The sequence below is a fragment of the Mercenaria mercenaria genome, chromosome 10 (genome assembly GCF_021730395.1).
Source record: "Mercenaria mercenaria strain notata chromosome 10, MADL_Memer_1, whole genome shotgun sequence".
NCBI classification, from domain to species: Eukaryota; Metazoa; Mollusca; class Bivalvia; order Venerida; family Veneridae; genus Mercenaria; species Mercenaria mercenaria.
The window spans coordinates 21,855,571-21,874,806 of NC_069370.1; the positions used below are offsets into that span (position 1 = coordinate 21,855,571).

Consider the following 19,236-nt stretch of genomic DNA (forward strand, 5'->3'; position numbering starts at 1 on the left):
GCGAAAGTATGTATGTTTTTAAACGATGTAAATGTCTCCGCAAGATTTGAAGTATGTATAGCAGAAGACCATTGTGATATATGCCATCAATCAACCTCTGGCATCTCTTTCAATTACAGAACCATTCCGAAGAATATCCTCGTGCCGATAAGCGACAACGGTCAGATTTTCTAATTAGAAGTGAAAAGGGCATGAACACATTTTTCTTAATAACAAAAATACAAAAGATAAGTTTCCCTAGGTGCAAAAAAAGTTATTAATATGCGATCATTACCCCCTTCTATCTTAAATTTAAAACGTGCAAAAGTGTAATATATGCGTTTATTTAAAGCAACTTTTTATATAAAACCTTAGGTGCAAGCGTTTTCTTTCTCTCAATGAATATATATTTCCAATGATGTATCATATTTCATTTTTTGTAGAATACAGTTAATGGCCATAAGTGAATCATCAAAATGGCCGCCAGCAAAGGGAGCTGACCACTGACTGATCTTTGGTGGTCAATATCTGGAGCTATTTTTCTTTTCGGCAAACGTTTTGATTGTGAATTATTCTCTTTAAGTTCATTTGTTTTCTTTGGACTAATTAAAACAGGAAATAGCTCTAATGTAAACAAATATCGTCTGCAACTGAATGGATGTCAAAAGGAAAGAGTTGACACCTGAACAAAAAGAGATTGTTATATCTTTGGTAAATGCTGGACGTTTTCAAAGAAAAATTGCAGAAGTGTTAGAAATATGTCAATCTTCTGTGTGGGGGTTTCTGAAGAGGTATAGCGCAAGAGAAAGTGTAGAAATCGCACGTCGAAGTGGAAGGCCTCTGGCAGCAGGTAGAAGGGGTGACCACCAGATTGTGAGATTGGCTAAAAAACAGGAGGGCTCTTTTAGCAGAACTGACTGGACTAGTAAATGAGACATTGCCTAAGCCAATATCATCTGGAGATGTTCGATGTCGATTAAAATTTCATGAGTATACAAGGAGGAAAGTACGAAAGACACCAACCATCAATACTACTAACCGGAAAAGGCATGTTCGTGGTTTAAACAGAAATTACATTGGACTCTAAATAGAAACTGGAGCAATGTGATCTTTAGTGACGAAACACAGGTAGAACTTAACAGAGAGTAAGTGTTTGGAGAAAGGCAGATGAAATCTGGCATTCAGAGTGTCTCGGTTAACGTAGAGGTGGATGTGTGTCTGTTATGTTTTGGGGATGTCTAACTTATAATGGTGTTGGAACTTTGGAAGCTATTGAGGGAAATATAGACTCACAAAATACATAGAGTGTCTAGACAGCAACTTGTGGCCAGTTATTGCCAAACATTTCTTACAAGGAGACTATTTATTTCAGGAGGATATTGCCCCGGTGCACACATCAAAGATGAACTCTCAGTGGAAAAATGAAAATAGTATAACCTGTATGTCTTGGCCTTCACAGAGACCTGATATAAACATTATAGAAAATGTATGGCGAACCATCAAAATCAGACTTGAAAGGAAGAAACACTTGATCAAATCTAAACAAAATCTCGTTGAGGAAGTTAGGAAAATTTGGTATGATTTTCCAGTGCACTATATAAAAAGCCTTTATGCCTCCATTCCTAAAAGAATTCGGCAAGTGATAGTTAGCAGAGGTCATATCACCAAATATTAACAAGCTTTTGTATCTAGGTAAGTGTTTTGTGAGAAAATTTTAACAGTTTAGTTCATGTTTGACAATACAAGCACCTGCTTGGCGGCCATTTTGATGACACATATTAAGAATTGATGAACCCAAATACGCTTTATTTTCACTTATTTTGAAGAATAATTAACATGAGCTCTATGTTGTTGTTGTAGCATCACATGAAGACGATATATAAACGCGTGAACATACGGTATCGTGATCAATATATTTAATCATTTTAGTTAAATTATATTTCTATGTTTTATTCGAATTAAAAAGTCTAAGTTTTGATGTAATGTTTCTTTGCAAACAATTTTACTTGCATACATTACACGACGTTTACAACATAAAAATTTGCTCAGTTGAATTTTGCATTCAATGGCACATTCAATGCTAAAACAGACAAACATTTTATGGTGATCATTTTTCTTTTATATTAATATAACAGTGAAAATTATGTTAATCAAACAGGAAAAAGAATTTTCTCTCTCTCTTTCTCTCTCTCTCTCTAGTCATGAAACAATTTGTTATAACATTAATCACTATTGATAATCTGCAGTTATACAAAAAAATTTGAATACGTAACTTCTATTGTATTCTTCCCTATGTATTATGTTTAGCAGAACGTCAGTGAATAGAATATATTATATGAATTGAAAATACATAAGTATATGGATTCCTGCTTATTCTAGCAATAAAATATTTTTAATGAATCGCATCTTTTAAAATAAATTTATATATAGTGCACATGTTTCGTTCTTTCCTTTTTTGTAAAATACGCCTTAAAATCTATTTTGAAACAAACTATTAAATATATTTATAACTCGAAATTGACTTTCCTCACTACACATGCTGAACAGACTTTGAATAAATACGCTAAAACGGCGAAATTTGCAATTTCGCCCACACTTTTATTGTTGGATGTAAACTGTACCTAAGAAGGAAACCTAGAATCAATCTAGAAACTTGAAAGTAATTCAAGAGGAACTGAAAATCAGAAACATTTGTTGTAAGTTCTAGTGTACGTTGGTCTAGGCAGTTTCATAGAATATAGTCTAAATGACACAAAACAGGACATTCCAGAGTTCAAAGCGGTGAAAAATCGATGTAAACGTGATCCAGGCAGCAGGTGCACGTGACGTATATACAATGTACCTACTCTTGCTATATACATATGTACTGCAAATTGAAAAAAAAATGTGTTTTTTCTCAGTAGAATACACACAATGGTAACTTGTTGAGTTAATTTCATTAATTGACTGTTTGGTCATTTTGAGCTGCGTTTTTCTAAAGAACTGGTGCTGATTTTGCATGCGGGTTCTGTACATACTACCAATAATTTCCTTTAATTTTGTTAAGCACCTCTAAGGTTTAGAAGGAACTAAAGATATAGAAGTGATTCTCAAGTATAAGCAGAAATAGCTTTCAATGTCCAGGTCCCTGTAACCATGGAATTTGACCTAGTGACCCAAAAAGTAATAGATGTCATCTGCTTAAAAAGCCAAATCATTCTATAAAGTTTGAATGTTCTGGTTCAAGAGGTTTTCAAGTTACCATGCAGAAATTGTTTTCAATGTTCAGGTCACTGTGATTTTGACCTATATACCCCAAAACAATATCAGTTACTTCATAAGCCCAATCATACTACATGTACCAAGTTTGAATGTTCTGGGTCAAGTGTTATTGTTCGCTCTACCGACAGACAGACAGACAGACGGACGTGCCGACGTGACTGACACCTGCAAAGTAATACACCCGCGCTTCTACTAAGTGGTGTGGGGGAGTGGGGGCATAATGAAAGGAAGTCTTGCTACTGAATAGATTCTCTTTTTTATTTTATTTAGTCATTTAGGCAAGAGAAGGGACATAATTATACAAAATTTGAATACTAGTAGCCTCAGGATTTATCTCCTGTAAAAATACAGACGAAGAGGGAGGTTATTATCTACGGAAAATTGATGTATTTTCCATTAACAAATATCATAAACCGCACCTAGAAAAAATGTTTTAGTAAACTGGACAACTCCAGTTGTTATCTCAAATCCTAAGTAATAATTTCCTTACAATTATTGCAAAGATTTGAATCGCATCAAGTAAGTAATCATAAAACATATTTTGAAGTGGACAGTTTAGCATAAAAAAAGTAATAAAATCATGAAAATCTGACTTTGTTTTGTTTTTAGTGAGGTATTGTGATCGCTCACCGTCCGGCGTCCGTCCGTCCGTCCGTTGTACGTCCGTCCGCCGTCCGTCCACACTTTCCTTTAAACAACATCTGCTCCTAAACCAACAGGCCAATTTTGATGAAACTTCACAGGGATGTTCCTTAGATTGTCTTCTTTAAAAATTATTCAAAGAATTGAATTCCATGCAGAACTCTGGTTGCCATGGCAACCGAAAGGAAAATTTTTAAAAAATCTTCTTTTCAAAAACTAGGAGCCTAGAGCTTAGATATTTGGTGTGAAGCATTGCCTAGTAGACCTCTACCAAGTTTATTCAAATCATGACCCCGGGGTCAAAATTGACCCCGCCCCAGGGGTCACTTGATTTTACATAGAAAAATCGTAAAACACCTTCTTCTCGAAAACCAGAAGTCCTAGACCTTAGATATTTGACATGTAGCATTGCCTAGTGGACCTCTACTAAAGTTGTTCAAATCATGACCCCGGGGTCAGAATTGACCCCGCCCCAGGGGTCACTTGATTTTACATATGAAAATCTTCAAAAAATTTCTAAAAATAAACCAGAAGGTCTAGAGCTTAGATATTTCACATGTGGCATTGTCTAGTAGACTTCTACAAAATTTGTTCAAATCATGACCCTCAGGGTCGAAATTGACCCCACCCCAGGGGTCACTTGAATTTACATAGGAAAATCTTCAAATAATTTTAAAAATAAACCAAAAGCCTAGATCTTAGATATTGACCGTAGCATTGCCTATAGACTTCTACAAATTTCTTCAAATCAATGACCCCGGGGTCAAATTGACCCCGCCCATGGGTTACTTGATTTACATAGAAAAATCTTCAAAATTTTTCTAAAATAAACAGTAAGCCTGAGCTTAGATATTTGACATGTAGCATTGCTAGTGGACCTCTACAAAATTTGTTCAAATCTGATCCCCCCCTCCCGCCCCAAAAGGGTCAAATTGACCCAGCCCCAGGGTTACTGTGATTGTACAGTGGGGGAAATCTTCATAAATTGCTTAAAAAAAAAACAGAAGGTCTAGATCTTAGATATTTGATATGTAACATTGCCTATTAGACCTCTACAAACTTTGTTCAAATCATGACCCCCGGGTAAAATTGGCCCCGCCCCAGGAGTTACTTGATTGTACATCGGAAAATTTTCCAAAAAATATCTAAAAATCATCAGTTTGACATTTGAAACATTTAGCTCATATTACTCTGGTGAGCGATCCAGGGTCATCATGACCCTCTTGTCTTAATATCATTCAGGATATCTTAGTCTGCATAAAAGCAATATGTTCCTGTAAAAAATTGTGTAAATATTTGAAAAACAAATACCACTTCGGCGAATTTTTTCTCAGAAAAAATAATATCATTAAAATCCCTATAATATTCAATACTGAAAAATATAAAGGTCGCTTTCGGGTTAAACATAATTTGAATTGAAGAAATTCGCAAAAAAAAAAACGCTGGTATGGATTTATTGAATAGAACAGTAGGACAACTGGCTATAACTTATAATACAATGCACTTCGAAACAATGATATTGTTGTTCTTCGTGGTTAATAAAGTGTTATAATGGTAGAGTACTTCACAACTTAGGTTTAGATGTTGCACTCCGTAGACGTGCATATGTATTCATTCAACGCTGTAAAATGTTGTATTTTGCATTTTGATATTATCCTGGTGTCGTAAAGACAAGTCTTAGCCCTTACCCTGCTAAATTGCTATAATGGACTTTTCAATCTTTCAATTTTGACAGTACCATTAACTGTAATTAGGGGTGCTTACCAAAAAGATACTGATTGGATGGCGAACAGCAGATTTTGGCCAGACTGCACGGATGTGCAGGCTGATCATGATCTACACTAGTCGCAAAGGCCGAATCAATCGTGTCCAGCATGATAGTGTTAAGAAAATTATATCTTAAATTACAACTATTTAGGACATGCATCAGTTACCTATGTGAAATGGTTTAGGTTATAACTTAAGACAATCCTAAGTTTTGTCTGAAATTTAAATTTCGGAGTGAACTTAGGACATAACTTATGAATAACCGTCAAACTAGTCCAAGGTCCTTGGGGTAACGGTAAACTATCTACTGTATTTATACGTCTAAATCATTTATTCATTTTACTATTCTGCAGAACATTGTTGTTATTGCAGTATAATTCTGTTTTTAAAGAGACTGATACCTTCAAAGGTAAGTTAGATCAGCATGTTTTTGAATGAAGGAAACAAACTTGTAAACATAAAAATTATGGCATAGTACTAAGCTGAAACATAAACTCATAATTTTGCTCGAAATACGAGCAATGCAAACTAGAATTTTAACATTATTTTAACAGTACCATGCACCAAGAGTAAGAAACATTAAACCACGTAAAATATGAAACATTTACTCATTTTCTAAATCATTAATTACAAAAGAAAAGGATTACAAATGTGCAGATTTCAAATGCAAATACATAATATGATATTCACAGTAACCGCATGTATAGTATTCTCAGTACTGCAAATACAGTATAAATTTTGAATGCTGTATTAGCTGGAAATAACAAAAGCGCATTCATGTCGGTGTGATGTTAAAACCAACAACAACAACAAAATATATTCCATGTTGTGCTAAACATGCTAAATTATTGACCGACGATGGGGGAAGTTATATTAGTATGAGTTAAATTATATACATACATTGATTTGATTGCGTGCAATGAACCAATTTAAAAACGCAGCACTTTTGACGTTCGGCCAAAAATACTTTGAAAATTTGAAGTAATATAAAAATAAACCTATTACGTATAATTTCTGGTGTTTAGTTTTAAAAACATTCATGTAAGAAAACTACGGATTTATAGTATGTGCGATTTTATACGTACGAAGATGTTTTTTTATAGTATGTGCGATGATGTTTTTCATACTAGTACGTGCGCACGTATTACTTTATACGTACGAAGATGTTTTTTATAGTATGTGCGATGATGTTTTTTGTACTAGTACGTGCGCACGTATTACTTTATACGTACGAAGATGTTTTTTATAGTATGTGCGATGACGTTTTTGTACTAGTACGTGTGCACGTATTAGTTATTACGTGCGCACGTATTAATATAAAATACATCTATGTCACCTCTGTGCCACCGTAGAAAACAGAGTAAACAATTAAGGCTTATATCATGATTCCCTCAATGCGATGTATGGAGTCAATATTCTCTAATAACTGTAAGTCCAAAGTTGATTTTCTTTTCTTGAAAATGTAGACACGGATAATGTCGACTTTTTTCATATCAGTGCACAAAAAGGTGATTTTACATTTTAATAGTTTGGAACATATGTTACTTTTTTGTCATTTCTGTATCTAAAGCAAGTGTGTTGTATCTGTGATTCGTTTCGAACCAAATAACACTTATAGTGACACTGTAAATTATTTTTAATAATTGTGACAAGATAACATATAGACAGTACTATTCCCCAATGATAACGTGATTCCCGCGCAAACGCGAGGACGCGTCCATTTCATGATCATTGATAACATAACAATTCATATTGCATGTACAATACTTGACAAGTTAATATCAGTATTTCTTGCATACCAGACGGGGATTTCCGGTATTTTTACCGGTGCTGGAAAAATCTTACCCCGGGGTGTAATAGGATGACTCTCGTGCTTTAAATGACGTATTACGAACTACATATATGTAGAAGATTTATGTAGTTATTTATATTTTATTTCGAAAACCGGAATATAAATCCAATACCTTGACCGTTCCTCTTTGTTCTCGATAATATATTTCTCGATTCAAAACAGGCTATTTTATCAAAAATTCATAACTTTACGCTGGAAGTGATAAAACAAAACCGGAACTAAATATTGTTATTTGTCTTTGAAATGTCATGACGTCTTTCCTGTTTACGGACGTTGATTTCCCGCGCTTTGTTTAAATACGCTGCTATAAGAAATAGTTCTAAAAAGAAAGCCGTTCGACTGCTTTTATTTTATTATTATATCTTGATATCGGTATGCAAGAAAAAGATTATGTCACTGGTTATAGGTGCAAATGAGAATATCCGGCTCTCGGGTAACTGTTTAGGCGGTAACTCGGTAGGAACCTTGTTACCGCCTAAACAGTTACCCTCGAGGCCGGACATTCTCATCTGCACCTATAACCAGTGAAAGAATGTTATATTCTTTCTTATCAATTGTTCTATATGTACATAGAAAATGAGCTCAGTCGACAGTCGAGAAAAATGCAGATACCAGTGTTGAATCAGTTGAATCCTCAAGAGAATTTGTTTTGAATGACTAGTTGTTTCTATTTTTCTACATATCAGAGTTCAATTATGACGCGTTACATATTATCTTCGTAATTCTATTCTTTGATGTTACTTGCATTTGCACATGGTCATAATATTATCCAAACAAATGTTCATTTCGTTACTGCACATCAGTTATATGTTTAGTTGCATGCATTTAGCTAATATTATCTTGGATGTGATACTATGCTTTTTCTCATCTGACATATTGGCTTCAGATATTTCTCTGTCTGTTGTGTCATTGTGAAAATGAATGCAATAAAAAGAAAATTAACTGTCGCACCTGAGTTTCGAACCCACACGGAAAAAGAGCTGGAAAATAAACAGTGTACTTTACCGCTGGGCTAATTTATAATCGGTATGAAGACTAGAAATATTTAAATTTTGACTTATTACAAAAATGTTGAATTCCTTATGTCTATCTAAATCTATTTATAGTTATGCTTGTATTGTCCGTAAGTATTGACCTGGCACTCATTAATCTTCGCCAATATTTTCGGGCGTTTTCGTTAAATTACGCAATATTAGTATCCTGAAAGTACCCATATTACTAAAGTAACATGTAAAGCTAATACATGACACGCTGGCGTAGAGGTAAGATGTCTGACCTCCATGCACGTTACCACGGGTTCGAAATCACTTACTGAATAGATCTCTTCTTTTCAATTATTGTACTGTAATGTTATCGTTTACATTATTTTATGTGTCATATTTTATGAATTTTAGTTGTTTTCTCTTGTTATACTTTTTCTTTGGAACGCTGGCGACAGGTAATTTGTCTTTTTTATCTTAGATACTTTTAAAACAATTTTATTCCACTTTTTTTACAACGGGAAAATATGGTTATTCTTAATAAATGAACCATAAACATCAAGGTACGTTGGATCAAATGTGTAGTAAGTCTGCATATAAAATCTGAGGGAAAAAAAGGTATGGCCGGACGTAGGACTCGAACCCACAATCCTGATATTGTGGTATTGACAGGTAAACGCTTTGTCCGTACAACTACCTGCACATGTGACAGTTTATCAGTTAAGAACGTTATATGTGTAGCGGTTCTCGTATCGGGTGGCCTCGGTAGCTCAATTGGTAGAGCATTGGCACGGTAAGCCGAAGGTCCGAGGTTCGAATCCCGGTCGAGGCTGCACATTTTCCCTGAGACTGTTACATTTGGGGGCTGGTCCGGGATGCTCACCCTTGGAGCCCATTGTAATGTATCGGGGTGTTATGTTTTTACACCAAGATATAGAAAGACAACATAGTTGGTTTATACTGGTTTATTTACATTGTTTCTAATTAATTTAATTATTTCCATATCTTTGTACATGAAAATCTCTAAATTCTGACGGCAAATTGGTTTTACGTTGTGACATTCTGCTGTTTGACCGGTCATTTTGCCTGTTCATGCGATGATTCCCGTCATTAGGATGATACTGTTTTTCATAAAACGGCCTGACATGAGATACGTGGCGTCGGGTAACAGTGCCATCCGCTGATTTTATAACAACACATGTCCCTTTCTGATTAACTATTTCCATTGGTTTGTTTTCCCACACTGAAGAGGTTTTATTCCTTTGTTGTTTTGAAATTAAAACTTTTTGTCCTTGATTAAATTTTGTCACTTTACGGTTTTTTGTTTTGTCAGCATTTTGTTTGATTTTTTGTTTGCGCTCTTTGTCTCTTGACTTTAACTGTTTTGGCACTTTATTCTGAATGTACTCCGGTAACTTGGTTTTTTATTTTCTATTGAATAATAGTTCTGTAGTATGCAATATTGTCTTGCGCGACACGTGAGTACTTTCTCTAACATATCAGTTTTGTTTTTAAAATCCTTTCTGATTTTGAACGGTAATTTTCTCGAAGATTTAGCAGTTGGTTTGATCGACTGATCGATATCGATTTAAATTGAACATCTTTCAATTTTCCTATGACCCCGAATCTGTCCTGAAATTACCTTAGGATTTTATCTGTGTTTGTTTGACGAGATGTTCCAGTAGTAGTGAACTTTGCACATTGTTTAACATTCCGATGCGTAATAGCCCCATTAGCACAGCCGATTTATGACCTAAGATTCCTCGTCCAGGTTGATTTATGACTTGAAACTCAATTTCATGAACAGTGTTATTGAACTTGACATGCAGCTTTGTTTTCCCAAGAATTTTCAAGGGTAATTTGCTGCCATATGGATATATTTTTGTATTTGACTTTTCAATGATTGGTTTCGGCTTGATTAAGCTGTCATAAGTTTGTTTATCAATAACATTGACTGAGCTACCTGAATCGATTAAGATGTTTGTAATTTTACCGTTTATGCATAAATCCACTGTAGCCGAATTGTTTGCGTCTGATAAGTTGAATAACTCGTTTCTCTCGCTCTGTTCTTGATTTCCCAGATTATTTAATCCTTTTGATTTACACATTTTTGCGAAGTGTCCGATCTTTTTACAAGATAAACACGTAACATTTCGCGATTTCCGACAATCTTTTCCATAGTGTCCCTTGTTTCCACAACGATAACAAACTGCTGTTTGTGCACTATATTTTTGTTTTTCCTTATGTCTGTCTGTTTGTCTACCTGGTTTGGTGTTTTGTCTGTTTGGTTTGGTAGAACTGTATTCTGAGTTCCGTCTTGTTTGCGTTTGGATTTTGTTTACTGCGAAGTTGTTGTTTTCTGTCATTTTTTCTGTATGTAATGCCGACAGTTCAAATGTTCTTGCAATTGTTTGGACTTTTTCTAAGGTCAGTTCTGTTTCTTGTAATAGTTTTCGACGCAGCGCACTACTTGAACATTTTTCAATTATTTGATCGCGAATCATGTCATTTTTCTGGGTATCTGGAAATTCGCATGAAATTGCCAATTTCGACAGCCTCACCACGAAATTATCAATTGTTTCATTCTGTTCTTGTCCCGCTTGACGGAATATATGTCTCTCATACGCCACATTTTTCTTTGGTGCAAAATATTGGTTAAGTGACGTAACTGCATCGTTGTATGATGTTCCTGTTTCTGGCAATGTTTCGAATATATCCTGAATTTGTTCTCCCGATACGTGTAACAGTAGATTACGTTTCTGTTCATCTTTGGTTATATTTGCGGCACTGATGAAATAATTAAAACGTTTGATATATTGTTCCCATTGTTTTGCCAGATTTGTGTGTTGTCCTGTAACTATAAACTGCGGTGGTGTTGACACATCAAGTTTTGCAGCCATGATTGCCTTTGTTTGCTTTAAAGGTCACTGATAGTCCTGCTTCACTAGTATAAAAGTTTATTGTTTTATGTTGTTAATTCCATTTTGTCTTTTTTTTCCACAATTGAATCCTTCATACTCGTCGCCAATGTAATGTATCGGGGTGTTATGTTTTTACACCAAGATATAGAAAGACAACATAGTTGGTTTATACTGGTTTATTTACATTGTTTCTAGTACTGCATTTCACGACTATCATAGAACTAACTAACTCTGGTCAGTGGCATGCATGCATTACATTTAAGCCACGCCTACTAGTACATGATTTGCTATAGAGATATTACACCCATGCAGGGCGAAGAAGTTTGGCTGGGGTGTGCATCTGAATTCGGTTAACAGTCTGCGGCAGACATTGGCCAGGAGTGCCAATGTCTCACAATAAGAGGGAAGGTGTGTAGCGGTTCTCGTATCGGGTGGCCTCGGTAGCTCAATTGGTAGAGCATTGGCACGGTAAGCCGAAGGTCCGAGGTTCGAATCCCGGTCGAGGCTGCACATTTTTCCTGAGACTGTTACATATGTAATATTTAGTGATACCGCTATTTATGTTCGGACACCGAAAATTAATTTACGGAAATATACGGAATATTCATGAGTGCCAGGTCAATACTTACGGACAATAAACATCACATTGGGGCATACAGCTGGTTTAATTGGGTCTACCGTGTTGTTGTACTTATAAAATAGACTGGCCCGGTTTATAGGTAGGTCTGGGCTACGATATGTATTGTATTTTGCCATTGAAATAATTCTATAAAATGCTTCTTTCCCTTCCGTTTGGACCCGTCCATGTTTACAAACACGTTTGTTTATTTTATGGACTGTACTAATAAACTTTGATAATGTGGCAGTTGACCTCAATACAAGCGACACTATTTATTTTCCAATACAGGTAAAACCAATATTTGCTTTACATAGGTCTATGACGGATTATCTTTGAACACCCCTGGACTTACTGGACTCAACTACCACATTATCAAAGTTTATTAGTACAGTAATCGAACAATAATTTGATATTTGTAAACAAACGCAGTCGACTGTATTATTTACCAGTTTAGGCAAATCACGCATGGCGATATGACGATATGGATTAGTATCTCAAACTGAGACTCGATGAACGAAGTACTGTATTAGCGCAACGCGTTAGGCCACTATAGGTATGACACCCGATGTCCGGAGTTCGATACTGGGTTGAAGTAAACTTTTTTTGTTTATTTTTTTTCAGCATAGATACAATACCGGTTCTTCCACTGGCTTTGAAAATGCATGTAATAAGGTAATACAGCATACACGGGCTTTTCTAGAATATCGATTTATACCGATGGAAAGTAGGTACAGTACAGTACCCCCACATTATACACTAACATATCATTCCATAGCTCGAAATGGCGAACATTGAAAAACCTTCTGATGAGCGATTTCATTATTCTGAGGATTCTAGGAAGATCATCCGACAAGTTCTAAAGGTTTATTGTAATTTTGAAATGATGATAAAATAAAAAAAAAATAAGAAAAGAGAAGACAAACTGAGAATCAAACTGAAATAAAACAAAAATAAAGCAAGGCTACATAAAACATTTCCTTAGAAAATAAACCTCTTGCGAGTTTCGAACTCGTGCTATTTTTCGCACTGCATTGAAAACCGACAGCTTAGCCGCCTGAGCTATTTCGCCATTCAAGTAAATGTTAATTTTTACTTGACAAGTATCATAAGAATGTCTATCTAATTTGCCGTGATAACTGACCAACCTAAATTATCATTCTTAGACTCACCTGACATTTTCGCGCCATTTTTATTATCGTTCGCCGACTGTAGTACAAACCTGAAACATTAACTCATACTTTTGCTCGAAATACGAGCAATGCAAACTAGAATTTTAACATTATTTTAACAATACCACGCATCAAGATAAGAAACAATAAACCACGTAAAATATGAAACATTTACCCATTTTCTAAATCTTTAATACAAAAGCAAAGGATTACAAATGTACAAAATTCATATGCAAATACATAATATAATTTTGAAAGTAATTGCTTGCATATTAAGTTGGTCACTTTCTCAGTACTGCAAATACAGTATAAATTTTGAATGCTGGTGTTAGCTAGAAAAAAAAAACAAAAGCGCATTCGTCGGTGTGATGTTAAAACCAACAACAACAACAACAACAAAATATATTTCATTTTGTGCTAAACATTCTAAATTATTGACCGACGATGGGGGAAGTTATATTATTATGTGTGTGTGTTCGGGTTTAACGTCTTTTTCAACAATTTTTCAGTCATATAAACGACGGTGCACAATGCCCAACTTTATAGTGCTGCCTCACTGGAATATCACGCAGTAGACACGTGGCATGATACCCTACCCAGTCACATTATACTGACACCGGACTGACCAGTCCCAGCATTATCCTCTTAATGCCTAGCGCCAAGCGAGGAAGCTACTAGTACCATTTTTTACGTCTTTGGTATGACACGGCCGGGGATCGAACCCACGACATCCCGCACTCGAAGCGGACGCTCTACCGCTAGGCTACCGAGGCGGTATTATATTATTATGAGTTAAATTATATACATACATTGATTTAATTATGTACACACAACCAATTTAAAAACGCAGCACTTTTTGACGTTCGGCCAAAAATACTTTGATAATTTGAAGTAATATAAAAATAAACCTATTACGTAAAATTTCTGGTGTTTAGTTTTAAAAACATTCGTGCAAGAAAACAGAGTAAACAATTTAGGGCTGATATCATGATGTCCTCAATGCAATGAATGGGGTCAATATTCTCTATTAACTGTAGGTCCAAAATTCATGTAGTCCTGGATAATGTTGACTTTTTCAAGCCGGTGCACAACAGGGGTGATATTACGAAATAAAAATTTCTGAGTTCCATGTTGTAAAGGGTGGATAAGAGTTTAACACGAAACAACATGATATTTTGGTAAAATAATTCAAAGTATTTGAAATTTTAAGCTCACTTCCGAAAATGATAACGAAACAGCCTTAAGGAAAGTTATTTGGTTTACATCTGAAACGCAATATTAATAATCAAGAATCTAAACTGTTTTAACCTAGGCAATTAAAGAACACACTGAAACTACCGTTTTTGTGTTGTGTGTTTTAAAGCATACAATTGTGCCATTAGGCATGTTTTCATACTGAACATTTTGTCTCGTATGAGTTACATTCTGTATAATGCATCGTTATTAGAAAATTTGATTTCAATCTTAAGCATAAAACATGAGATATTTAGGGCTATGAAAGTAATTGTGTTTTAAAGCGGTTCAGTGAAATACAAAACTTTTATGTACAAAGCAATAACAAATTTGTAAAATAAAGTCAATGAAAGCAAAGTTATGGTGGCACATGTCTGCCAACCACATATCCAGTCATTTATGAAGACAGTTTTCTCTAAAAAAGTCACATATCCAGTTATTATCTGGCAAAAGGGCAAAATTGCGTGTTCACCAGACACTTATGTTAACAGGACAAAACCGCCTCTTAGTGCCCACTTCTGCCATCCACATATTAACATAAATTAGTGGTTATTGTGAAAGTTATCTTGATATCCATTTAATATTTGTACCCAAATTGGCGATTAACGGATACTCAAGACTTTTCGTCCCACTCATAATAGTTTTGCAATATAGATATGATTTATAACATTCAGAAGGAATGATAAATGTGCATATTTATTATGCTCCTTTATGTATATTCATTCATTCAATAATGATATGAGACGATTACGAGATATTGCCATTCTTAACTGACTAACTGACAAAAATCAAGATAAGTTAACGTAAGTGAGTATGTGAATGGCAGCAATTGGCATCATCAGGTAGTTTTGTCCTGATAAGATACTTATGTGGATAACACGCAGTTTTGTTACTTGCCAGAAAATAACTGAAGAAGTGACATTTTTACGAAACATTTTGATATAAATAAGTGGATATGTGGTTGGCAGAAATATGCTACCAACCCAAGGTCATTTGATCAATTAAGATAAATATGTATTATGAACATATACGTGTGTTAATCAGTTTATATGATCAATTGAGCTTAGCACGAAAGAGAATTTACAACTCAGCCGTCTTAACATAACCTGTTTGGATCCAGATGTATATTTTTAAATTGCTATGATTATTTATCTTTTCTATTTGACTCACCTGAAGTTTTCTCTTTTTTAACGCTTTTAAACTTTATTTATAGATACATTTCTAAATATTTTCTGTGGAGATTCTGCTAAACATAAACATTTTTTACAGAAACTGAAGTAACGTGAAAGACATGAAATGATTGGCTTTGTATTAGTCATTAGAAAATGTTGCCTTTTCTCTGTCGTTGTAAAAAGTCCGCAAACGGCCTGAGCAACCCGAACTGCATATTCATGACAGGTTCTTTTACTCATTTACTGAAAGATTTAGATACATAATAACATAATGGAGCAGAGCACAACAAATTTATCTTTTTACACACTACTACAGTAATTATGATCACATTAAGATAAAATGTATAATCGTATGCAATTAATCTAATAATCAAGAATATCTTATAAAAAGGTCACTTAATGTGTCTGAACGTAGAAATACGCTATGGATTTGTGTGAACAGCATTTCTTTTCAGTGTTCATTACAAATGTTAGAAGCTCCCAACCCTCAACCCTCTCAGTAAAAGGGTAAACTGTTCGCCGTAATTAAGCATGTCAAGTGGAACATAACACAGTTGAGGCCATACCAAATTGATTTGTCGTTCCTCGGAACTACCGCATCAATGATTTCATTCCCGAGAAAAAGAAAAAAAAATCACCCGCCCGCACGTACATAAAAATCTCCGACAATTTTTTTTTTTCTGCTTACGCGGTCCGGAATGATAACGGCAAAACAGGTTTTAATGCGTCGAAGTGATATTGATCGGAATTCATGCGTTCGTAATACATGTAGCTGATGACTCAAACTCAAAAAGTCAGGAATTATGATGTTGTTCATCATTTGTTTTAAATCTGGAGTGTCTGTGCTAGTGCCACACATGACCTTCGATGTGCCGGTAGGTGATGAAGTAGGCACGTTCTACGATTGTTCAATACAGTGAAAAGAACAAAGCCCGACTTGTAAGACGTTCACGGGGATTCAATTAAAAATATTTCGATTAAACATAGAAACATTGTTCAGATAAAGTTTTCAAACCATTTGTTATCAGTAGTTTAGTTCAGTATTTTAGATCTAGAACCAAAGCCAGTGCTTTCTTAAAAAAAACGTTTGTTCACAGATCCTGACTGATCCATCACATTAATTGTCTCGGGCCCAAATCGTTTTGAACGAAACTTCTTTAGTACTGCAGTCAGATATTCTATCAAAATGCATATATTCAATTTGAAGAAAAAAAAATGTTAAACTTTTCAAATAAGTAGTGTAGATATAAAAAATAATTTCTGTCGTATTGTAACCCCAAAACAAAGACCTTCCCAACTCAAAATTTCTTGGTCAGTCAAAGCAAAACAAATAACACTTTTATGGTGGCCATATTGGGATCATTATTTTGTCCGTCTGTTATCATTTTTGACTGAAATGAACCTCTACCACAAAAACTTAAGCTAGCCTGATCTGTTAAGAAATTATTCCAATGGGATTCGAGCAATGTCGAAGCATTAAATTGTGTGCCCAACTCCGTTTGGTCTCACTAGTCAAGTAATTTATTACTTTCCCCTCACCTCTACCGTTTGGAGTTTCACTAGGGGCACAAAGTTGCTCATGTGTCGAAGCCATCTAACTGGGTTTCAGAAGATATGTTATACCACTTGGGTGCCCGTTTTGTTCCTCATCCTCTGCCGTTAAATGGGCACGCCTTCAGATTAATGTAGAACAATCAAAATTAAAAATAAGACACTCATCCCTTAGTAATTATAAATACAATATAAAAACAAAGTGATTCAGTGAGTTTTAGCAAGAATTTATTTGCAAAACCATTCATGTAGTCTTTAGCATATAGAAAAGCTATCTACTGTGTTAGCCACACTGTAAATGTTTAAGTTCTGTGTTATTCTTAAAGAAATGTTAACTTCATGTATAATCATAACTGCCAAATAAAAAAAATACCCGCTCGCTCCATGTAAAAGCTACCCGCTTCTGAAAAAATCAAAATTGAGAAGAAAAAAAATTCGCTCTCTCGCTCCCATTTTTTTGAAAATTTTTCCGAAGAACTATGAATCAATTTGGTATGACCTGATGGTTTTAATTTAGAACAAAGTCTTTCCATTTCTACTCCTACACGCTCACCCCAAGGTACTATAGAGGATGTAATTTTAAAATTGTACATACAATTCTATTCATCTCTATAAGTATATATGCACGTTTAAAACTTTATATTTGGTTTGTAAAATTTTTAGAAACGTTTTAAACGTGAACAATCTCTCTATTGTCTGATCAAAATATAGACATTTCCAGTTTATCTCAATCTACGTAAATCCACACAATGTGCACGATTTTTGGTTTTATAATATAGGCATGTAATACTATGTGAAAAGTTTAGCTAAAGTATAAATTCACAGTTGTTGTATTTACAATGTTTTGTATATGAATAGAGTATTTTGATCTTCAAATTACATGTTAAACTGACGTTTTTAGATCGATTAAGAAATGGTAATCTTTCTTCAAGATAATAATTTTAAATATTTAACTATTTTGCGCCTTTTAATTTCACACCCATTTCCACAGTTAGGACAATATTTTTTTGTGGACAACTTCCCCGAACTGCATCAATATCTGAAGACGTGAAACAGGGGCATCAGATAGATTTTGACATTTTCTTAAGTCACTTGATCTATTGCTATCACTAGATCATTTCATTGTAAGTCTATGGAGATAGTTGAGAATACGTTGATTCCAATTGCCCAGTTGCATGCCTGGCATCATTCAAGTCTTCATACGCACGAACTTCAAGTTCCACATCGTTCCTGCTTGAATTTAAACAAAAGTTAATTACCGAGAAATTTAGCTGAAAACACAACAATATGCTATCAAATTATAATGTATGCGACTGTGATGCATTTGTGGAATCTAGTTAACTGAATATTGTATTGTTGAACTTGAATAATACTGTTTTCGATATGCACCGTCAAGAAGATTCATATTTTAGCTTAGTAATCTTTGTATTTTCGGTTTAAAACATATTAATGGATTGATATGAAACGGTTTAGGTATCAGACTGTTTGAGATTGTCACTTTATTCTACTTTTGATGTTTGTTCAGAAGATACGATGTACGTATAGGTCATTGTTCAGTTTTTATCGTCATAGCGCAAAGAGCTTTGTGGTAAGACAAACAGCCTGTTTGTGGCTGTTTGTTGCAATACCACTTGTAGTGACACAATCACTGACAGTGGACTTTTCTTCCCTAAACGTAATGTGTTTGAGGATCATTGTAGTATCTTGTTTTCCGATTATTTCTGTTGCTCACCATTTTTCCAGGCGTTCATGACTCTTTTCAATTAGCCTGACACAGACGATTATAATTAAGCTCGTTGTTTCATCAAGTTTTATCAGCTATGTTGTATTGAAACAAAATCTTCTTACTTTTTTGTAATAAAACATGTCTTGCTCAAAACAACAATGAAAGTTACTTGTTTGTTCACATTCATATGTGAAAAATACAACTTCTGAGTATTTACAACAGAATTATAAATTGAAAAAAAAATGTTTTTACAACTAATGGTATAGATAAACTTGATTTTTAAAACATGTAATCCATATAAAATAATAAAAGAGTGGGAGATAAATGCATATTTGATTGAAAACTACATACTTCGGTAAAATAT

The 19,236-nt window shown here is 34.6% G+C and overlaps 2 protein-coding genes across 8 annotated transcripts in view; both read right to left on the reverse strand.

The window, feature by feature from the left end:
- The window catches only part of LOC123559674 (uncharacterized), a 134,682-nt gene that overhangs the window by 44,904 nt on the left and 70,542 nt on the right, over window positions 1–19,236 (reverse strand). The gene's annotated exons all lie outside the window — the stretch shown is intronic.
- The window catches only part of LOC128546179 (uncharacterized), an 81,542-nt gene that overhangs the window by 36,380 nt on the left and 25,926 nt on the right, over window positions 1–19,236 (reverse strand). For 3 of the 7 annotated variants that reach the window (XM_053552488.1, XM_053552485.1, XM_053552483.1), the window contains one exon: window positions 15,872–18,379. The exons of 2 other annotated variants lie outside the window; for them this stretch is intronic. In XM_053552488.1, coding sequence (XP_053408463.1) covers window positions 18,277–18,379 — 103 coding nt within the window. In that variant the 3' untranslated portion in view covers window positions 15,872–18,276. Of the gene's footprint in view, window positions 1–15,871; window positions 18,380–19,236 lie in introns of those variants that run through there. 2 more of the 7 variants (XM_053552486.1, XM_053552484.1) reach the window with 1 other exon arrangement.